Genomic DNA, 24,328 nt, shown 5'->3' on the forward strand with positions numbered 1-24,328 from the left:
AGGTCTTATTTTCAGAGGATGTCTTATTTTCGGGGAAACACGGTAGAGCTGGGGTCACGCGCCAGGTCTCAAGTTAGGAAAGAACCTTAACTTCCCGGGCCTGACACCTCTGCAAAACAAGGAACTGAACAAGACCCTCGGGGTGTCCTCCAACTCAAAACCCGAGTAAAAACAAACGAAATCTTCAGCCCTGAAAGACAGCACAGCAACTGGCAGAGAGCAGGAGCTCCATGTACAGTCAGTCAGAGAAGTGCCAAAAGGGACGTTTTTAAAAAGACAAAGCGCTGAAAGCAGAGCTTCCCAACCTGAGTGCCACGGGCGTGCCGCACCTCGGTCCCAGCTGCAGTGCAATCCAAGGTCGGAGCCACCTTGCCAACCGTGTGCTTCAATCCAGAGGGTGGGTTCCCCCCGGAGTGGCTGCCGCTTCCATCCTGTGTCCCAGGAAGTACAGAGGGGCTAGCTGCTTCTGAAACTGGGCAGGGAGGCTTCTCGGAAGGAGTGCACAGCGACAATCAAGGTTACTCCTCGGTATGAAAACACAAAGCAGCCAGCCCTTTCCCTAAAGAGCTGTCTAAACCGGCTGCTTTCTTTCCTGCATTTCTCCTAACCTCTGTTGCTTCCAAACCAAAAATAAAAAGCTATGAAGCCGAAACCTCATCTTAGAAATACCCCAGAAACATTTGGATTTTATAATTTTCCCCTTACCTTCTATGAAGGTGATTCTTGAGTGATATGGGTAAGAAAATATAAAATATGTCAAATTTTAAAAGTAAACCAGGCATTACAACACTAGAAATTCTATAAATACTAAAAAAAAAAAAAAAAAAAAAAGGCTTTTATCATCTCAAATATTTGAAAGGTATATATTCTGGGAAATACACTAGTCCAGTCTGGTATTATTGGGAGATTTTTTGTTTGGCCTTTTTGAGTACTCTGAACCATGTGCTCTATTAAAAAAAAAAAAAAATCACATATAGCTTACCCTGGAAGATATTTTTAGATGTTTAGATATTCTGTAATTCATTATGGCCTTCAATGTATGACTCCTCTGAGATTTTAGTCCTGGACACAACGTTTAATGAACTCAGGTCTATATTAAATATTGACCTAGGCTAAAGAAGGCTTACCATAGGTAACATGTCTTTGACCAGGGTTCTCTTCTTAAATTCTCTCAATCTCTTCAACCCCACCTACTCTTAATGGCCCAGTGCAACTGCTCTCATTCCTGTGCCATCTCCCACTCCCACCCAAGGAATTACTCTCCCCACCGACACAGCACCCTTGACTTTGACTTGTATGGTTAATTGTGGGCATGGCCAGAGGAGGAGCATAAGAGCAGCTGAGTGAGAACAGAGGCACATGCCTTCCCCGCACTTAATGTCTGCTCCTTTAAAGACACTGTATAACAGCAGGGGTTCATGCCTGCTGGCTATCAGGTATTTGTAAACATAAGAGCCATGAGTGTTTCTGGGGGTTAGTATCAACTACTGCTTCTTAACCTACCTGGTTAAGCTAAAAGGAATGTTAATTCTGAATGTGAGACCCCCAACACTGTGACATGTCTTGATTCAAAGTAGAATAAAGTCAGTCAGCATCCTTTTAATATTCAGGGTATCGTACCGTATCAGTACTCTGCAAATTATTACTCCATATATTATATGTTTAGAGAAAGCAAGAGAATCCAAATGCCTCCATTAACCCAACTAGCCAGGTAGTGTCTTACGGTATGTAACTTTTATTTTGTCTCAGAAAGGATTTAGACAACTGAATGAATATAAGAGCATCTTCAGATTCGCCACGCTGAAGGATACTGATGTCAGACTGAAGCATATGCAAATGAGCTAATCACCAATCCAAATAAGGAAAAGCAGCTTCTGTAAGAAGGGCAGAGCAGGCTCAGTTTTGCAAGTTGTAACTGGGTTTATTTCTAAAGAAGCTACAGCCCATTATCCTGACGCCTGCTCCTGATTACAGTATAAGGACAGTACAGCCTGGCCTGGTAGCTTGTCTGTCCTCCCTCCAGGGTGACCATTTCCAAGAAGACAAAGAGCCACATTTTGTTCATCTTCATAGACTTAGGAAACAGCACAGTACAAGAATAACCAGTAAGCCTGTGCTGCACAACCAGAGAATTCTAGTTTATTTCTATGAATTCTATTTCCAGAATTCTGGAAAGCTTAATACAGGCTTCCTGTGTTAATGATGTAGATGTTTTAATCCTTCCAATTTGAAGGGCATTGAGCCAACTTTGGTGAGTTTTCAGAGAAACGGTACAAAGAACAGTAAAAAATAAACCATTTGTTGCAATAACTGAAGCTATAAATGTTCTTTAAACAATAATAAATGCTGTCACAATTTTAGCGATATTCCTGTGTTCCTCACTGTTTGAGGTTCTAAAATGGAGGCACAGGCAAAAAGGAGCAAAACCACTGCCTCCTTATTTTTGTATCTTCTACAGAATAAAAGATATATGCATGTTGTTCTACAAGGCTATTAAAATTTCAACATACTTATTGTTAAAATACATGCATTTTCTTATTTCTGGGTAACGCTTTGAATAGGAAGTTACAAGTTTCCACTACATTTTTTGATCCTCATTATCAAGTAATGGTAGGATTCTTGCAATCTGTTTATCTAAAAAAATAAAAACACACAAAAAAACAACACAGGAATGTTAAATTGCTAACACTTTTTCTCAAGTAATATTAAAATAATATCAAATGATGTTAAGATTAAAAAATTTACACTGGCTATTCCAACTCTAAACGGTGATACCCTAAATGATTTATTTCCAAGCATTAGGTGAGAAAACATTCTAAGGAAAACACATTTCTCAAATCAAGCAGTTTCACAAATCACCTTTCCTTGGGATGTTTCCACTATCTGCTCAAATAAGAGCACTGCTGGCATGCAAGCGAGTCAAAACACTGATAGGCATGTCAGAGGGAGAGGTAAGGGAGGGCATTCTAACACCACAAAGTTAGAGTGTGGATTCATATAATAAAGAAGGGAGTGTGGGGATCTGTGATTAATTGCACGTTGCAAGAAAAGGAATCGTCTTGTCACTCAGATCCACTCTTGACTGCTAAGTTGTGAATTCAGGACAATTACTTTTTAGAATAGCTTTTTACCAAAAAGCTTACAGATACAAGTAAATGAAAGGAAGTTATTTATTATTCTTCATTAAAAAAAAAAAAGGGAAGAAAAAAGAACGTCAATGTTTTATATTAAATTTTCTGAAGTTCTATAGAAGTAGAATCTTTGCATATAAGATCAGCAAGAAACATTCTTCTTCCTCCCCAGGTGTGCTAGGGATGTCATAAGAATGGAATATATATACCTGAAACACGGGATGGGCACAGCTCATGCTTTGTATGCACTACTCACATGGACTCTAACTTAATGAAAATCGAGTTTATGATTTTAGAGAAGAGGCTCTTGGACAACAAATACAAACTTCATACACCAACAGTTAGTTCTACAGGTGAGTCAAATCTCGCTAGGGAAAGCAGAATAAGTGACCTTCCTTCCATTTGATTTTTCTTTTGCTCAAAGAAATGTGTGAGAACCACTCCCATTTGGGGGGTTGGGGGGGGGGAGGTGATGGTTATTAAATCAAAGCTATAGAATGATGTATGATGTCAGCATCCAATTACCCAAACTTTACAACTAGTCAATGAAAGCATGTATTCTTATAAAAATTATTCACCAAGTGATATGTGAACGCTACCTAATCAGAAGGTGTCATTCAAAAATTTTTTTTTTGCACATTCTACTTTAATTAGCATGCCTTTAGGAATTCTTACTTTCTACAACTCCGCTTTCAACTAACACTTGGAGGGAACCTCTTTTAATTCCATAGAGCAAGCTGATTAGTCACAGCACAGAGCCCCCAAAATATGTGTGTAAAGACCTACTCACCACACTGTTCTTTCCCTTCAACTTTGTTTATTGATGTACTGAACATGAAAAAGTACAAAGAATCCAAACACAAAAGAAAACATGTACAGCCTCTTAAATACTCAACAGAATATATTTTCTATTCCAACAGATGTGAATTAAGTCATACTGTACAACTTCAAATAAATACCAGCCTTACATTTTATTAAGTGCTCTGATAAACACTGTAAAGTGAAGCACAATTTGCATGCCCTCTCATCAATGCCTCGGTTTGCTACAGTAGTATAGGAAAGAAGCATGTATATGCTGTTTTCCCGCCAGGGAAACCTTATTTTTTTTTTTTTTTAAGTATATACATGTATTTTGTTTTTCAGTTTTTTAGCTTTTTTTTTTTTTTTTTTTTTTAAACGCAGAAGAGGTTAACTCTGACAATCTAAATGCACCTAAGGATATGAGAAAGTGCTAAGCCAATTGATCTCGGAATAGCATTGAGTGGGTCAGCATGAAAACTCGCTTATTCACTTTAGCACGCGCCTCACAGTATATGTACTGTACTATACTGAAATTTTTTATAACTACAATTTTAAATAATAAAAAAGTAAACTCAACACAACCGCAAAGATAATGTACAACTATGTTATGCATAGCACATTGCCTGTTCTAGGGGAAAGCATGTGAGCATCTCAGTTTATACAAAAAGCAGGACGTGACTATATAGTTCTCAGTGCATCCTGATGAAGGCGTGTCCGCCTTCAGCTTTTTTGAAAATTTATTATAAGCTAGATGCTAATCAGAAAATATTTTGTATTTGTTAAAATTTCTTTCATACATGGTAAAGACTTATTTTATTATTTTTCCCCAAATAGTGGTTTAAGCATCATACAAAGTTAAATTTCAATAGCATACAGATATTTATGATTTCTTGTATGAAAAATGTAAGGAAATTTGTTCAAAACCTATGGTTATACTCATTTTTCTTTTTTTTCTTTTTTACCACAAACATATTTATAAATGAAAAGGTAGCATCACCATAAACAGCGGAAGCTAGACTATCTACAGACGAAATTAGCAACAGATCTGATGCACTGTAAATTCAAGTCCTCAGGACAACAAAAGTGATTAAGCAAGACCTCAAGTAACAATGTCAATGCCATTTACAAAGAAAAAAACCGATACAAAAACATTCAAAACCTGAACATCACTTGGCATGTAAGGGGGGAAACGGAAATCAAAATTAGCTGAAAGGGTCATAAACACAAGGTCTTATTTACATTACACAAAGCTCAGGTGTTAGCCTTGAACAGAACCTTCAAAATACCTTCAAATATATCCAACTCAGATCGCGTTTGCCGATTTGCTGCAGTACAAATCATGTGCAACATCGTTTTCCTTTAAGACAAAACAACTCTTCAAACAATACTGCAAGTACATCACTAAACACCATGAGCTCTATCTGAAGGGATTTCTTTAGGAAGAACAGATTTTTTTTTCCCCCATCTCTTGGTAATTTAAATTTCTTGCCTGCTCTTATATATTCTTTTGTAAATTTTTTTTTATTTGTTTCAAAATCACAAATCAATGTGAGCCGCCTATCACGTAGTAACCAGGATGACCAGACGCTCCACTGGTGATTACAAAAACGAAACCAGCAGCCTTTGACTCCCCCCAAGGATTCTACTCCTTTCGTACAAAGATCTCAAAAGTATTTTTTCTACATCATAAATCTTTCTAAATTTTCCAACCACTGCAAATTTCCTGGTAAATTTTAAAAGCTCACTAGGTGTCATATGAAGAGATTTCTCAAAGTATTCAAGTCAAAATATTTGTTCCAGGACCAGTAAAAAGTTTCTCCAAATTTTCTTTTTTATAAAAATAGATGCTTTTTTTAAACCCACATCAAAGAGGCTCTTATCTCTTTGGCAAGGTACTGCTTTACGAAAAGTTCTCCAGTATTCTTACAATAAGCGTTTATAATGTAGCCCCCCCTGCCCCAACCCAAATCATAATTATAAAATAAATACTGTGTGTAACGTCATAAATAAAAATGTAAACTTCAAAATACTTTTTCTTAGACATAACAGCGATGCTTCAAATGTAAACAAAACACAAAGCTAATCAGAAAAAAGGGAAAAAGGGGGGGGAAAAAAGACACAACCAACTGAGGAGTTACAACACAAAGCCTCAAGGTTTACTCACAGGTTCAAGGCAGTTATGTAAAAAGAAAAGAAATGTCATCCCTTAGCTGAAACACTTTTAAAAGGTCCACCTTCTTCAAAGAAGGCAATAGAATGCAATGTGACAGGTAAAAACCCTGTACCTCTTGTCCATATTCAAACATAAAAGATATTTAAGAAGTTTTAATTCAAATACTAGCAATAAAAAATCTCACATATTTCTTAGGATGCTAAGTAGTCATTTGTTTTTTTTTTTTTTTTTAATCCCCATCTCAACACTGACTTACAAAGACATGTACTAATGTAGAAAGTTTCTCTTAACTTGCCTTTGTTGGGTAGTTTTCATATAGAAATGGACCGAGGACAGGAGCGCATTAGGCCTTGTGCGTTTTGTTGGTCTTAAAGGAGACCTGCAGTACTCTGTCCCCCAGGCGGTATCCATTGAGGCTTGCAATGGCCATGGCGGCCTCATCATAGTTTGTCATAGTCACAAATCCGAAACCTTTGCACTTGTTGGTGTTAAAGTCACGGATGACCTTCACGTTGGTGACTGCGCCGAAAGGCCCAAACATTTGCCACAGGATGCTCTCGTCAGCGTCGGGGGCCAGGTTGTACACAAAAATGCACCACCCTGTCCCTGGGTGCCCGGGGATATTGATTCCAGCCAAACTGGTCATTCCGTCAATGGTCATTGGAGAAAACCTACTAAACAAAATGGGAAACACGGACACGGACACACACACACACACACACACACACACCAGAAACAGACTGTTACAGCAATGGACTGACTTCTTTCCCCTTCCCCATCTCATAGCTTCCATAACTCCCCTCCCCCCACAGATGCATACAGCTGTTTGATGTTTCAACCAAAGTCTGTGTGTGACTTGCAGCGAGACATGCTGTGCTATCGAGGTATGAGTACATTATGAAATGGCCATTATATGTTGTGCTGAATAGTACTGTCCACAATAGCAAAAAATATATATATAATATGAATATTGAGAAGGGGCTTCAGGAATTTAAGCAGGGTTGGGGGAGGGGCGCAACACATATGTAAACATGCTGTAACGTCGCAACGCAATATAAAATGAATGATGGATTTTTAAAGACCGGGTGGCATCCAGTGATACAAAGATATCCCTTAAGTCAACCGTGCTTCAAAAGGCAGCTTTCCATTGGGTACATACATGCAAAAGAAAACCCAACGCAAACTTAGAAGGGAGTCACTCCCCCAAATCAAAGAAACCGATCACTCAGGGAAGGGAATATGAGCATCATGAACCTCTATCATTACCTCTTCACTCCATAAGCCATATTGAGCAGATTGTCCAACCTGCAAAACACACATTTAGCAAATTTCAGTTTTTAATTGTTCCCCTTGATGTCCAAGAAAGCTGGGCTTGTTACTGCCCTCTTCCAAGGGGACATGTGTATACTATAATTGGATGGGACATCAAAAATTGGGGCTTTTCCCAGAGATTGGGTTCCCACTGCCACAAGACACTAGCTCTTCTGATGGATATATCTCTATGGGGGCCAATGCCACACACAGAAAACACCGGTGGTCACTGAGGATGCTCTCAGAGAGGAAGTGTGAAGGTTCTGGAATAGTTAACACTTGGGTTTTCCTTCTGCCAGGAGGTTCTGAGCGCTCCACTTACACCACACCTACACATACTGAACACTACCTTCAATTCTCACAGTTCTATTGCGCATGCTGAGATGCACATACAAGCTTAAGTGATTTGCCTCGGGGTGGCACCCGTAGTTAAACCCTTGCAGTTTGCAGGTGTCCATAAACTTCCCTTCAACCTCCCAACTTTGAAGGACTTTCATTTCTTAGAATCAAAGTGTGTTATAACAGGTAGAAAGAACCTTCCTTATACACAGCCTCCGCTAAGCCCCCCATTTCCCCCTGTGCTCAGTGAAGAACCAGAGAAAGAAAGACGAGAGACTCCCCACTCCAGGCAGCTGTGCAGGGCAGAGTTCAGGCCCCGAGCTTGGGGCTTATTTTGCTACAAGGAGTGTAACCCTGCTCAAGGGGTAAGAAGCCAGGTACAAACCAACCAACCAACCTGAACTTCTCTTAAATGTTTTAAAAAGCTAGTATTTGGGGTGAGTCAGTACTTTAATGTAAAACTCTCCACATCTGTTTCCTACTTCGGAAGTTAAATGGATTGTATAGAACTTAGCATTTGGAAATAGTTCCCAATGTCCACAATGCATACCAATTAATTACACATGTTTAGGGGAGGTGTGCACAACTTAATGCACTGCCCACATAACCACCCTTCATGGCCACAATGCTGGACACTCTCCACATAGGACCTCGGTCCAGGGAATAATTTTACTCTTTTAATTCCTATGTGAAAAGTAAGTTTGAAATTAAATGCTTCACCCTTATGGTCTAACAATCTTCAGCCTCAAGTGAAGCTCAAATTCACCTGAGAAAATCCTTCTAGTGTTATAAAAGCCAAAAAAACAAAACAAAACAAAACACCACCTCTCTTTCTGGTCTTTCCCAATTAGAAAAAGAATTTCATATATCCCTCATCCCTATTACCCCTGGGCAATTGTGTACTTTGTTAAAATGCAAATAAAGAAATGGACTGATGTAATGCGAAGTGTAAGAAGACAGAACAAATCAGAGATACCAAGGATCCTCATCTGTGTGTGTTTTGTCCCACCACCCTCTCAGGACCAGGGACAGTTCATCCTCACTGTATCACTGATCTGGGAGCAAGGACCTGGATCCTGCAGATTTAACTGAATAAAAACGACGAGGTTACCAACATTATCCTTAACTGCTTACTCCAGAATCAAAGCAATCAGGAGAGCTGGCTGGGGGGCCGGTGTGACCTGCACAGGAGAAAGCACATGTGTGGAGAGACTGCACAGGCGGGAGGGCAGTGTTTCTGCAGAGGTGATGACCACCGTCAAAGATGCCATGTCTTTATACTCCAAAATGAAAGCCACAAGTACCAGAAATAAAGATGCAAACAAATCCCATCACCAACCATAAAGTAATAAAATACAGGTAATTTCATAAAATTGCTGGAATGACCAACAGAGAATGCACCTGGCGTGTGGTATCTGTAGAACAGAATAGCACACTGAGATACTGAGGTCTCCTTCCAAGGGGAGGAAGGTCCAGAGGCAGAAGCAACCTTATTAGTTCACTCAAACTAGTTGTATCATCTGTGCCCATTAACTGGGCCCATGCAGTAACTGTTACACTCTGCCACCAGCAGCTTAGACACCAACCAAAGTACAGGGACAGCCTCTCCTAAGCAAGCTTTCACTATTTTTGTGACAGGGTGGAAACCGAAGTGAATTATATACTTGAAGGGAGAGAGAGTTCATTCCCCTCTCTCCACCCCGGGAATCTCCAGGGAGGACGGAGGCCTAGGGCTTTTAGCCTAGGACTCTGAGAACCCTCTCAGTGGGTCTCACAATTGTCTGACCTGTGAAATCCTTTGTGATACCAGGACCCTCACTGATTTTATTTTATCCTCACCTGAGGACATTTTCCCATTTCTTTTTAGAGAGAGTGGACTAAAGGGAGAGAGACAGAGAGAGAGACAAACAGATGTAAGAGAGATCCATCAATTGGTTGCCTCCAGCACACACCCTGACCAGGATCAGGGATGGAGCCTGCAATCCAGGTACATACCCTTGATTGGAATCGAACCCAGGGCCCTTCAATCTGTGGGCTGATGCTCTATCCACTGAGCCAAACTGGCTAGGGCTCTCCCTGAATTCTTTACTCAGTGCTTATTTTAGGAGAAATTTAGTTCTCTGAAACTTAAACCCATTTATCTGCCTCTACCTCTCCTTCTCCCCTCCCCTTCCCCACATGGACAAGGTGTGCATGGAGGAGTATTGGACTTAAGAAACAGGACCTACGTGATGCTGAGAACTCCTACCTGGGAGCAGGTGGGCCTAGCAGGTCTCTCTTCTCTTCTTTCTCAGAAACAAACACCCATGCTTCTCATGAGAACTGAAAGTAGGCACAGGGGTTCCATACGGGTACCACACACCCCAAGTCCTACAGCAGCGGGCAAACTATAAACTAGGCAGTTGTAAGCGATCATGGCACATACCACCATGTTCTCTTGTAATGGCCTTGTTTCTAATTAGCTGAGACACAGGCACCCCCCCACCCCCCGCCCCGCCCATTCTCCAGATTACACATCTTCTCTGAGAGGTCATTTAAAAATGGTAGCCAATGATTAGTGGAGACCAAGTCAGTAAGTAGCCTCCAGAATGATGCAGGGGGACTGTGGGATGATGTAGTGCAGTGTGGGAGACCTCTATCAAGTATGTATTTTTAAACTTTAAAAAGGTATTTTTCACTCATATTTAATCAGTGCAGTGCACCCAGGGTCCTCACTTACGTGCCTCACATATTCTCCCGAGGGAAGGTGGAGCGGTCCGCAGAGGGACAGGGCCACTCTCTCTCAGTCTTCAGGCTGGATATAGTTCCTTTACAAAGAACTCACTAAGTGGATCTGGAGGATTAGATACGTAAACCTAGCTTCAATGAAACTAATCCTCAAAGAGTAGGTAGCTTCAAAAAGATTCCTGCGAAAACCACCACCCTCATCACCACCCGAGTGAGGGTGACAACAGTAAGGGTCACCCACATCATAAGGAAGGAAAGGGAGAGCTGGCTACATCTTCGACTCCGAGTACCAACTGCATCAGGAGATCAGACACAAGACAATCTGTGTCGCACCTGAAGTCAGACCAGAAATTCAAAATTATGAAGATAATTCTGTGACACTTGCTTTAAAAAGGTATATATTATCCATTAAGATATTGGTAAATGAAATATAAAGCCAGTCAGCACAATGAGCAAGACCTTTGATGTGTTTATTTCATCCTCAGCCTATCTTCATCTTCTATGTCTGATCAGGGTTTCTGAGTGAATTAATGCAATAGCATAAGCCCAGGTACCTCTAGTTTATGGAAAAATATATACTGTGGATACAAGTGCAAACACTTTTATATTAATAAGAATACAACTCAGCCTATAACTAGGTAGTACTTTGAAGAGAACCAAATATTAGGGAGAGCATTCCTATTTCCAAGCTAGGTGTTGATAAGTAAAGAATAAAATGAAGGCACCTGCCTAGTTTCCAACACATTCAGCTAACACACTATGGGAGTAAACACTAGGGCACACTATGACCCACACACAAGTAGAAGAGAAAATTCAATGTCATCTCAAGTCAAATAAAAATATAAAGAGAGATGACTTCCAAAGGTTAAGAAAACAGAACTCTGGACCCTAAAAGTATCAGCTCTCAAAAATGCTCCAAAGCCCTGCCCAAGATCTGCTTGGAGGTTAAACCAAAATCTGCTTGGAGGTTAAGTCAACTTACCCCCTTATCCAATTAGGTAGTATCATCTGTTCTCTAAGAGAGAAAATAATCATCCAGGAGAATTGATACTAGTTCCTCACAAAAGGAAATTCTGATAGCGCAAGCAGCAAATGCCTTAAATGCAACTCCAGGGCTGATTTGAAAGGCTCACTGAAAAATGCATAAAGGCTTATGGAAGCTGGCGCACAGGCCATTAGACTAGATCACATTCAATAAAATTAAAGCTGCTCCACACGGAGAGAGGGGGGGGAAATCTGGCGGAAAGTGTAATTCAGACACCATGTCCCAAGAATATACTTAAGGGGCTTAAATTACACTACCCATCCAAATAAATAAGAATGGTTTTATTTTGAAAACTGGAGTCAATTAAATACACAATTTAGATCAGCAGTGCTCATGTTAATTCTCTTTCTAATGATTCATGTGGGTTGAGTGAGTCATAAACTTCACAAGCCCACTTTTTAAAAAAATATATATTTTTTATTGATTTTTTTTTTTAGAGAGAGAGGAAGGGAAAGGAATAGAAACATTGATGACAGTGAAACTACATCCATCATCTGCCTCCTGCACGACCCCTACTGGGGATCAAACCAAAACCCAGGCGAGTGTCCCGACCAGGAATCAATGGAAAAAATATCCTCAGGTGATAATTAACAACACCACCACAACCAAACACACATCAGGTTAAACCTGAACTCTAGGGATAAAGGCTCTCGTTTCTCCTAACACTCGTCTAGATACACACCTTCATTGAGTTCAAAGACTAGTTCAGAATGTACCATCTGGACAGAGGTTTGGGGAGGAGTGGGAAGTAGAGTGATGGAGACAAGAGCTAGAAATATGAAATGACAATAAGATGCTGCCCTATTTTCTGAAACCAAATTTCCCTTACAGCAGCCAACTCACTCCCTCACCCACTCACCCCTGAAACAAATGTTTACAGGAGTTCAGAAAAGAAAAAATTCCCAAGTTAATAACATATGGAGCTAAAAGATAAAAGCGCATAATGGGAACAAGGTATTTTAAAAGGTATTAAATTTGTCCATGGGAATATTTTGTAAAACGTTACCCTACTGAAAATAAAAAGCAGAGAGCTTGCAGGCAGGGGAAGTTGATCAAGGTGAGAGCATCACAGTGTTATCAACAGCCTCATATTGGAGTCACCAGCATGCCTTGCCATTTCCATAACCAGGGACTCTCCGGAAGATCCTGTCACTTCAGTCCTTTTGCCCAATCTTCCTCAGGATTCAATCTTGATTCTAAAAAACCCAGTTTTACTAATGACCATAAAACAAAAACCAGAGCTTAAATTGGAAACACCAAAAATAACAATTTAAACCTACTAACGTCAAACATGTTACACTCTCACAGCGTTCAAATCAACAAGTTCCAGAGAACTTGCCTCTCCCCGTCTGAGTCCCAAGGAGCTCTGACGTTAACGAGTTGGCCTGCCTAGGAAACACCTCCAGAATTCCTGCGAGCTCGTCTGTGCTAAATTTACAGCGCTATTTTTCACTGAAGATGCCACGGAGGAATCCTACAGGCAAAGCTAAAAAAAGAAAGAGCGGAAGGCTTTGTAGGATCCCTTTCTCCCCAAGGGCAGCATCAAGCAGCCCCATGCAGCCTCCCTCCAGCCCATCATCACACCACCCACCTCAGCCAGAGAGGGCAGCGCTTCCTCTCTAACACGCTTTTTTTTTTTTTTTTTTTAACCTCACCAAGTTAAAGCGCAAAGTGAACACAAGGCTCAATCGACTGGTACCCAGTCATCCAGTTCCAAACAGAACCTTTTCAACGTGTCACCTCTTCTCTCAGAGCAAAGCCACCTCAGGAGGAAGGAACAGAGTGTTTATAGCAATGTCTTTCTCAGACCTCAGATGGCAGGACTGTTATTTTTAAAAGGAAATATTTGACTGATTTTTATCCCCACTTTCTTTTCAGCACTTGAAATACCGCAATGAAAAAAATGCATGGGATTACGCTTAAAAACACATCACTCCTTATTACGTTTCATTTGTGACTATATATTTGATAATTAACTATTCTGCTCCAGCAAGGAAAGGAAGAAAATTTATTTAAAATTGCACTTGTGATTTAAAAAATATTCTGGAAAATAAAAACTGAGTGATAGTGCCTTGTGCGCTGTTTAATATTTTAAAGTTACTGTTCTTTGCACATGCACATTTAGGGAGGTGTTTTATTTATTTATTTTTTTTAAATGACTGGAGGTTTGGTTGTTACAGCAGGATTAGCACAGAACTTCAAAAACTGTAGTATTTCTACTTATCTATAAGACAGAGCATCTTCTCTGCGAAAGATGCAGGAGCATTCCAAGAACTTATACAGGGGTCTGTAAAGTACCACCCACAGGCCACGTACAGACACAGTCTGTTTCACGGGGGTCCAGGAGGCTTTTACATTTTGATTTTGTTTTTTAAAGACATACATGCAACAGAGACCCTGACCCACACAGTCTAAAATATTTACTATCTGGCCCTTCACAGGGAAGGTTCGCCAACCCCTATACAAGTTTAAAGAGGGGAGAGGGACCAATTTATAGAAACTTAATGTAGTCAAATAGGTTATATATCCTTAGAGTTAGATCTATTATAAACCAAAGTAACTGAAAGATCTTGACCTAAAATCAGAAACAGGGGGGAAAAAATATATGTTATCAAGAAGAAGAAGAAGAAACCTAAAAAGGGGAAATAAACCAAAAGCACTGGAAACAGTTAAGAAGAACCCAGTATTGTATAGGTCGGGGTTCCTCAATGTTGGCACTGCTGAAATTGGCAGCAGGGATAATCTGTGGTGTTGGGGGCTGTGTGTAGAATATGAGATATTCAGCTACTACCCGGCCTCTACCCACTAGATACCACTAGCACCCTCCACCCAAGTTCTGCCAACCCTGAGCCAAGTGTCCCCTGAGGGGCAAAATTATACCACCCACCCCCTGACCCCTGACCCCAGCAGCTGAGGTTCGATGCTGTAGGTTACTGTCCCTTTGTCCCTGCGTGCAATACTAGCAAAAGGCACTATTCCCCAAGTAGGTTTTCGCTGTGCCCTAAGGGAGAGAAGGAAAGCAGCAGTAACAATAGTAGCAAACCAGAGATCCTGTGAACACAAGCACTGGACAGTGAAGCTGAGCGTTCGGAGTTGAGTAGCCTGGCATCAGAGCCAGACCAGACTTACCTAAAACGCTGTGCCTGCTGAGCTAATGGTCCCGGGTACCTTCTGTTTGGAGACTGGTACAGCTGGGAAAGGATGGCCTGATTGGTTTTTTGGCTTGGATTATTAGCAAACTTTACAGTGATTGGCTCTGTGGCACCAGGAGGTTTCTGGCCGTTTAGGCCTTTGATTGCTTCTTCTGCCTCAATCCGCTTGTCAAATCGGATAAACCCTACACCCCTTGATATGCCTATGGTAGATTTGGGTAAGGATTTGGGAAGGAGAGAGTGGAGAGAGAGAGGAGGAAAAGAAGAAAGGATACATTAATTTTTCCCTTTTCAAGAAATGTGTTTTCACCCCCACATTACATCTGCCCAAAATCAGAGGAGGAGACTTTAATCTTAACCCAGTAGTCATTGAGTCTAGAATCACAAAGTGTGCCTTTTAACGCATGAAGGCACCTGTACCATTTGAATACCCAATACACTAAGAAGAAGAGGGAACACACTTGTTACGTCCATGTTTTCTCTCCCTCCAATACACTCTCTCCAATAATGTCAGCTGCATGCCTGAGTGTCATTTTCCCAATTATGCTGCTGGACACTCAGTAATGATGGGCACAGTAGCTCCGTTTCTTGTAACAAGGAGAACAGAACCAGGCACCCGCTGAAAACGCTTAATAGCTGTGCTAAAAATACACGCGCAGGGGTAGAAAGATTTACTTCAGCTACATTTTTAAATATCATTCAACTAAATAATGTAATACAAGGATACCGGTCCTTTAAGGAAAACGTCTCAAGAGGTTTTCAGGGTTCCCTGAGGTTTTGCTGCTGCTTTAGCCGAGCTGTGCTTTATATCAAAGAGGTGAAAGTGGTTTTAAAAAAATAAATAAAACAGAAGGGAAGCCTCAAAGCGCCTGGCTTTAGCAGCATCCCTCCCGAGCACAGAACGCCCGTTCCCTGCCTCCCGCTGCTCCCACGTGGAGAGAGGAGAATGGGAACGCGGAGGGATGACCTCATACCTGCCCAGCTTCTGATAAATGGTGGGGGGAAGCCCCACTCATCCCATTTAATTAGCTAAACAGGCCAGTGGGGGTGGCCGTGGCTGGCCATCCTGAGATGAGCAGTTGCAGGGAAAGGAAACACTTGCTTGGCCAGCGAATCGGTACCAGCAGTACCAGCTCGGGACTAGCAGCTAGAAACGGCTGGATGATTCAGGGAATGTCACTGAAGAAGAGAATGAGAGGCTGCTGAGGAAGATGAGCTGAGAAAACGATACAGGCCATCCTGATGTATGGAAACTTTGAAAACGCAGGCAGGCCTCCTTGCTTTACGGTCAATGGCTTAGAATTTTATTCTAAGGTTGGTAAGGTTTTTCCCCCCCAAAATGCTTACCTCAGACAGCCCCTGTCACTGTACCTTCCCTATGTTCGGTGTATCTGTTGCATGTTATTACCACCTGATGGGTGAGTAACACAAAGGCAGGGTTTTTCCTGCCGGGTAAAACGAATAGTTTTTGCCTTGAAAGCCATACGTATAAAGATGAAATGGTGAAATGACAGGGAATATATTCTTTTAGGTTATGGACTTGCTCCTATTAGGAATTAGTAACCCCTGGGGCTTACCCATTCCATGAAGAAAACATCAGATTAGCATTGAAATGGCCTCTACACAGCCTGTCATCTAATCCAGGAGTCCTCACACCTGAGCAGGCGCCAAGCCCACCCTCCCAGTGTTCTGCATGAGGTTTGGGGTGGGGCAGCCAGGACTTTGTGTTTCTAACACTGTCCCGGGAGGACTCTGATGCTGCAGGTGCAGGACCAAGCATGAGAAATGCCGCGTAAACCAGGTGGCAGGGCAGGTCCACCTGTGAGCCTGAGGACTCAGGACGAACTTGCAGGTCAGACAAGGCCCTTCTGTGACACAGGTGATACCCCCTCACCATCCACGGCAACACCTACGGGTCATCCTCCCAAGCATGTGTGTGGTGGGAGCGACTGCTCTACACAGAGCTCTTCCGTGTGGCGCTGGCCTCCTGTGAGTCTGATGAACAGCACAGGGAAGCGTAACCTGGGTGGCCTCTATCAAATTCAAATCAACTAACTGGCCTTCCCTTGAAGAATTAAACACAGATTCAAATCTGTGATTAATCCGCCTCTTTTAAAAACAAAATATGATACTCTGGTACACAAGGCATCTCTAGCGGTATTGTCATCATAAGAAAAGGAGACAGAGAGAAAGAAAAGGAAGAGGGAGAATGAAAGAGGGGAGAGAGAAAGAAGAAATACAAAGAAAAGAGGAAAGCCTACTGTTTTCATTTTAGAAACTCACAAAGGCTTAATGTGAGTGCTTGAGTCTATGGCACTACAGGTGATTTCCTCCTCTTTTCTCTATTTTCAGTATGTTTTAAATAGAGTAAGGACTGCGCTTGTAATAGAAAAATATACCTGTACTACTTTATTTTTAAAATCCATAATCAGATCTAGATTGTTAGGTTTCAACTAAAGGCTTTCCCGGGGAGCTCCCTGGCATACAAAAGTTTAATGAACACACTAGTCTTCTCATTTCCGTCTGGTTAAAAGTTAGCATCAGGCATAAAATAAATGCTTAACGTTCAAAATTTCCAAGTCTTCCACGTGCCTACACAACACAGCACGGGCCTGGAAATCAGCCTGAACAGCAACTGCCAGCGTTGCTGTAGTGTGACCTGCCCTTGGAGAGCTGGCTGCGTGTTGCTGCACTGAACTACGTGTTTCACAAAAATAAAATTGCTTATTAGCGCTTTACAAGGAGGACGGGGGCTTCTCTCACGCAGCAGCTCGGGAGCGAAGATTACAGCATCTGTAAATTTATTACAGGCCGTGAAACAGGCTTCCACCCTGCACCTTCAGGGTGGCAATGACTCAAGCTCACTCCCTCCACTCCACCAGCCTATTCTTACCCATGCATATTTATGAACAATTCCAGCAGAAAATCGCATTTTCTGGCCCACATCTACCTTTGATGTGTTCCAGAGACAAGATCGCGGTATTGGAAGGCAGCACATTTCACGACCTGCCAGGCAGGAAGTGTGAAAGATTCCCCGGGGCGGCTGCCTACTTACCAGTGACCTGGTCAACCAGGATGCGGGAAGTAATAATGCGTCCATATTGGGAAAAGAGCTGTTCCAACTCCTTCTGGGTCATCGTCTTCGGGAGCCCACTGACATACAGATTCGCATCTCTGATAGAGGCGGAACTTGGGCGGGCATAGGAAACCTGGAAAGGGGAACACAATCAGACACACAAGAAAACCGAAGTACCTCCCTGCAGAGCCTCCAAGGCAGCCTCAAGCGAGGGAGTGGTTTGTCGGTAAGGACGGTACAATGAACACTGAAGTCAAAGCAAGCCCAGCACGGAGTAAAACAGAAATTCTAAACCAACGGGAAATGCCATCCCGCTGGGTGGAGAGAATAGTTTCCCCTAGATTTATAAGTCTGAAAACAGACCAGTGATGCGCACAGCACATGGCTACTTGTTCTTAACAGATTGTTCTCAACTAGGGATTTAGGCTCAATCCAATGATTAAGCTTAAGGACTCTATAAAGTCATCTGATATTATTATAAGCTGTTTTCAACTCTCTCATCTCCAGAGGAGATGGTGCCACATTTCTAAACAATTTACCGTTATCATTAAATATGCCCCTTTGATTACTCCAAAATAGCTTTTTAGCACCTCTAAATTCCCAGATTTAAATGTGTGATTGAGCTGTATCGCCTATCATCCTGTCTACTGCTGTCTTGCCCACAAGTCTTTCTAATCTTGATTTCAAAAGATCTTAAATCTGTTTTATTGACTTTACCTGAGATTTTACATAACCTGTCAACCCATCTTTGACATATAGTACCCCAAATCCTACTAGGATGGAAGAGAAAGTAAGTCCAAGTTACTTATAATCAACATTCTTTACTTAAGTTCATACAGCTAACTCTCTTATCTCTTATCATGGTATCCTCAATCTCTTGGCATGTGGTAGATGCTAAAATATTTGCTGAGTAAACCAATGTAATACCCCATTGATCTGACGGGTCACAGCCGCTTACTGGACCACAGCCTTAAAGGGACAGTTCATCAAGTCATCTAGACTTTCCCAAATTGTAATTGGTTGCTCTCTGCCTATAAGCTATCCCTGCCAAGTTTTAGATAAACTGAGTCTGTCTAAACAATAGAAACTTCACATTATACCTCCTCTTCCAGATTATTCATGACAAAGGCAAATGGGTCTAATTCTAGGACTGACTTACATGGTATCCTGTTATGGTAAATTCTACCTGCTTTCATCCATTAGTATTCACTTTTAATCTACTTCATTGCTTTTTGGCTCAGTGGATAGAGTGTTGGCCTGTGGACTGAAGGGTCCCAGGTTTGACTCTGGTCAAGGACATGTACCTTGGATGCAGCCACATCCCCAGTAGGGGATGTGCAAGAGGCAGCTGATCAATGCTTCTTTCTCATAGATGTTTCGATCTCTCTATCCCTTTCCCTTTATTTTTTTTAAACTTTTTGATTTAAACAGTCTTTGACATGAAATATTTTCTCCATGGTTATTATGCTCATAGCTCTTTGTTACCTTTTTTTCATTTTTATTTCCCAGGGGGTATAAAAGGAAGGCCAGGTTTAATACTACTTTAATAAAAGGTCTTGGCTATATTTTATCCCTGTCCTAATAGTGTGAATACTCTTATCCTTCATTCAAAGTTTGATTAACAAGCAAAAATATACCTGTTGTCCCAAAGGCTATATTAGCACTGTCCTGACCTCCAGGCAAAAGGACTCAATAAATACTCATATGCTACTCTTTTTTTCTGCCTACACCCTTAAGAACGATGAACTTAAGGAACCATGGACTTGGGGAACTATAATCTAAGTGAAAAATAAGAAATGAAGGAAAATTCCAAGTGACCAAGAAGGCAACAAAAGTGGACTCCAGTCCTGGGACAGTGATAAACAGATACAAACATAAAGCCAATGTATTCCTATGCAGTCAGTGAGGACAGAACAATCCCCAATCCTCTGGGTAATAGAATCTCACTGCTTGGATGCCCTGGTATCTAACGGTCTCCAGGCTTTATGTCAGGGGCAGGGAGCTCTCAGCAAGTCAGCTGTCAGTCTGCTCCAGATCACGTGAGAGAAGTGTTCCTTTTAGGAAGAGCCACTTCCCATGGGCAACAGAGTCAGCATCCTCTCAAAGTCAGGCGGCTAATGTGCAATGGCTGAGGAAGCAGGCAGCAGAGGCGGGCAGGCTCTCCATGAGCTCAAGCACGGCATGAAAAGTGTAACTCAGTAGGTGTCAAGGTGACAGATTGCTGAGCAATGTGCCTGACCTCAAAACAAGGCTCCCTTGCTGAAACTGGTTTGGCTCAGTGGATAGAGCATCGGCCTGCAGACTGAAAGGTCCCAGGTTTGATCCCGGTCAAGGGCATGTACCTTGGTTGTGGGCACATCCCCAGTAGGGGGTGTGCAGGAGAAAGCTAATCGATGATTCTCTCTCATGGATGTTTCTAACTCTCTATCCCTCTCTCTTCCTCTCTGTAAAAAAAAAAAAAAAAAAAAAAAAAAATATATATATATATATATATATATATATATATATATATATAAACTATTTAAAAGAGAAAAAAAACTAGGCTCCCTTCATTATGGACAAATTCTTTAATTCCATTACACATAACTATACTGGTTTTATATAGTTATTAGGAATAATTAAATAATCTCTAAAGCACATAAAATGCTGAGCACAGAGCCTAAAAAGAACAATTCCCAATCCTCTGGGTAAGCTAGGTGACTATATTATAAATATTATTTACCTCTGCATGCCCCTGAAAACGTAGGTAAGGATCCAGACTACTAGGCTTGGGAGTAACCTGAGCCCATTACCGTGCTCCCAAGAATTTACTCACGCAGCGACATTTACTGCTTTGTGCATTTCAGAGGAGTGTGGGTGGAGTGTTTTAAAAGTTATCCTAAAATATATTTAGGAAAACGGGTTTATATTTAGTGCTTATATAAAAGCTTTGAAAACATACTTGGGTCAGTTATGTTACCTACTTTTAGTTTTCCTTTCAGTTCACACTGCTTCTTTAATTCCCAGCCTGTGCTGACTAGACTGTCTTATTTTCTGTATGCTTGGTACATGTAGGGCCTTGATCCTGAAGAGCCTGCCCCTTCTTAGAGATAGTAAATCACTCCCCTGGTGAGCACAACTTTGATATACAAACCAACCAATCGGGAGCCCACACTGCTATCTCCTTGATCTAACTCACCAAACCAATATCCCCTCCAGCCCTAAGTCACTTCAGGGCCAGGCACTAGACACATCTAGGAACCAGCCTGTAGCCCAGAGCTCTCCAAAATTATCCCACCTACCGAACGCTAACTTTACTCACCTCCCTCTACCCTGCCTCACCCTTTCCTTCCACAGGAACCCCAGTGAAGGCTCTGCCCTCTCCCCTGACACCTGACTGCCCCTGGTGCTTCCCCATGTGGCCCTACGTAGCATGCTGCGTCGGTTTCTAGACATGTGTGAGTATAAACTTCTTTCTTTCTAACAATCATTTCTGTGTCTGCAGGTCTTATCAAACCTGACTAACACAAATCCTGGATACACTTTCAGCACACAACCATATTGTAAAGGCCCCAAGAACTAATAACAAATCTCAATACAGTATTTTTTAGTAACTTTGTCAATGAACTGGTTCCAATCAGGCAGGACAGGGGTATAAAATTGTATGCAAACTCCTGGAGGTGACAAACCCTGAGACTTCATTTGCCATCCATTTTCAAATACAGTTATTTTATTTGTGCCTCACAACAACCCTGTGAGGTAGGTAGGGCACACGTTAGTATTTTATTGCTGGGGAAATAGATATCGACGAGGCAATTAACATGCCTAAGGTTACACACACGTGTTGAACTCTTGATTCAAATTCTGGTCTTCCGACCCCGTGTTCTTGTCTACTTGTCTGGTTTCTCTGCCACACTACCACACGGTAGTAACTCGCTTGGTACACTTGTTCTGAGAGTTGAGAAAAATTAAATGTCCCTTGGTTATTTCTTAAATGCAGAGTGAAAGTGAGCAGAGCAGAAAACAAGATGGTACTAGAAATTATAATTAAGTCAAAAGTTATTTTATTTCATTTTCCATTAATATTTTTTAAAAGTCACTTTTTCCAGGAAAAGGATGAGTGGCCACCAATTGCTATGAACTAGAGAAACTGCACATCGTTATCAGAATTTTGGAATTAGTTTTATACTCCCTTATTTTTAGGATGTAATTAAATGAGTAATGCGCCACCCCTACTCCACCCCTGCCCACTTCCCGAAATTTTGTAAGGGCAACTGTCCCCCCCTCCCAGACCACTATGCTGTGTCTCAGGCCTGAAACTTTATTGTTTCTAGGAGCAAAGTTGCTCCCTTTCTCTCCCTTTAGCAAGGAAGACTCTCCCTTCCAGGAAAATATGTCTTCTCTTTCTCCCACCGTAAAGGATTATACATGGAAACAACACTGAGACCAAAGGAGGAAGAAAGCTGACAGTAGGATAAGGACTTGCACCTTTGAAGAGCCAAATATGTTTCCAGATCAAATTTTGCATCTGGCAGTTGTCAGCTACCTTCCTTATTCTGATGTTTTCTGTGGCTCTGGAGTACGTACTGGTGCCATGCTTTAATACCCACTGAGAGAACCACGCTTGGGCTATCTTAAACCTCAAAATGTTGTCTATCTTTGTGTGGTTCTTCCAGACTAAAACCCCTGGAGAAGACCCAAGAGGTGGTTTTGTTTTGTGGCGAGTTCTGAATGAGAAATACGTCAGTAGGATGGACCTCCAGCGTCTGTCCCAGCGGGATCAGAGAAGCCACTCCTTCACCAAGCGCAAGCTGCTCTCCAAACACCATTCTCTGGGTTAATAGATGGGTTTGGATTTTAAATTTTCACTGCCATTTAAACAGGTGAATATTTAATGCCTGAGAAGCAAGGTTACAAAATGTCAAAACGACTAAGTGAAGGATCTAATTTAAGAGGCAGCTAGAGAGTCTGCAATTTAAATATTTAAAGATAACACAGGGAGTACTACACTGAACAGCAATCTACTCCAATGACAGCAATTTAAAACTCGGGTTGATGCAGGAATTTCCCACAACCTTCCAAGTGATATAATAAACAAAGACAAGCAATCCTAAGATTACTTGAGGGAAGAGAGAGGGAGGCAGTTACAAGTACCAGGCAAACAAATGCTCTGGCCAATGGTGTCTCCATTTGTTCTTCACAAATGAGATCAGGTTGGACACAATAGAGATAAAAATAGGTGTAACAAAGTAATTAGGTCTCAAAAATGGAATAGTTTAAAACACAGTATATTTCTTACAATTAAAAACTCATTTCTTCATTCGCAACTGAAACTAATTATACATTAAACATTCAAGGAAGCATATGAGGAATGAGCTATCAAAACCAAGTTAATCACGTTGGCTGGGTGGCTCTGCTGGTTGGAGCATCACCACATGAACCAAAAGGTTGCAGGTTCGGTCGTGGTGGAGGTGGGTACAGGAGGCAACAGATTGATGTTGCTCTTTTATATCAATGTTTCCCTCTCCCTTTCTTCCCCTCTTTCTAAAAACCAGTAAAAACATATCCTCAACGTGAGGATTAAAAAAAAAAAAAAAAAGGACACAATTACAATATGCAGAATTAAAAGGAATGGAAATATGGATAATAACTGGTATTTTAAATGTGCATAGTAAGGTTTAAAAATCCCTGAACATTACTTTCAATACAAGTCCATTTAAGTGCTTTTGTCCAAAAACATAACTGCCTCCAGTTCTGATTCATCAAGGAAAAGATCAGTGACAATGGACATTAATGCCAGAGATTAAGATGATAAGGTCTATAGATGAACACAGAAATTCCTCCTTCATTAAACGAGGGGCATTTGAAAAATCTCCCACTGGTGAGATCACCATTGAACAACTTCTATCACTTGTCAATTACTGACCTAGGACTACAAACATCCTGAAAATTAGACACTTGCCACTTCAGAAGCTCCTTTCAATCTCTCCTGCAGAAGGGAGTGCACACGGCCGGTCATCGCTGGGCCTATTTAAATGGAGAGTTAATTGCTGTTCTTATAAAAAATGGAGCCTTGATGGGACTGTCTGAAAAATGACACTATCACTAAATGAAAATCAGCTATGACTCTGGAACACAGTAACAAAGGTCTTGTTAACAGCAAGGCTTTCCGGACAGGTGACTGACTACACTGGACCCTCCAAAAGCCCTCAGAAGTAAAGTACACAGAAGAATGTGATCTCTAACCTCAATTCAGGCCACCGACCTCAAAGTTCACCCAAAAGAAGGACATATACCGTATTTTTCGGACCATAAGACGCAGGGACTTTTCCCCCCCACTTCTGGGGGGGAAAAGTGCGTCTTATGGTCCAAATATAGCCTACACATATACTTTAAAAAAAAAGTTTTTTTACTTGCCCGGCTCTGTGTGGTCTGTGTGTGCTTGCCCAGCTCTAAAATGGTTCTAAATGCTGCTGTTTACTTTACAGGGTTGAGTACATGTGTTTATGACTGTGATGTTGGGTTTTAATGCACATAAAATATTTTAGGACACTATTTGTTTCAGAATCTTTTTTTCTTCATTTTCCTTCTCTA

At 41.4% G+C, this 24,328-nt stretch overlaps 1 protein-coding gene across 8 annotated transcripts in view; it reads right to left on the reverse strand.

Annotated features, from left to right (window-relative positions):
• Positions 1-3,925: 3,925 nt before the first annotated feature.
• Positions 3,926-24,328, reverse strand: part of ELAVL2 (ELAV like RNA binding protein 2) — a 134,220-nt gene continuing 113,817 nt past the window's right edge. For 6 of the 8 annotated variants that reach the window (XM_036434195.2, XM_036434197.2, XM_036434191.2 and 3 more), the window contains 4 exons: positions 17,735-17,888; positions 14,657-14,882; positions 7,372-7,410; positions 3,926-6,779 (listed from right to left, as the gene is read on the reverse strand). In XM_036434195.2, the coding sequence (XP_036290088.1) occupies positions 6,449-6,779; positions 7,372-7,410; positions 14,657-14,882; positions 17,735-17,888 (750 nt within the window). In that variant the 3' untranslated portion in view covers positions 3,926-6,448. The remainder of the gene's footprint in view (positions 6,780-7,371; positions 7,411-14,656; positions 14,883-17,734; positions 17,889-24,328) is intronic. The other 2 variants (XM_036434196.2, XM_036434194.2) reach the window with 1 other exon arrangement.

Source organism: Pipistrellus kuhlii, unplaced genomic scaffold (genome assembly GCF_014108245.1).
Source record: "Pipistrellus kuhlii isolate mPipKuh1 unplaced genomic scaffold, mPipKuh1.p scaffold_m20_p_12, whole genome shotgun sequence".
Lineage (NCBI taxonomy): Eukaryota > Metazoa > Chordata > Mammalia > Chiroptera > Vespertilionidae > Pipistrellus > Pipistrellus kuhlii.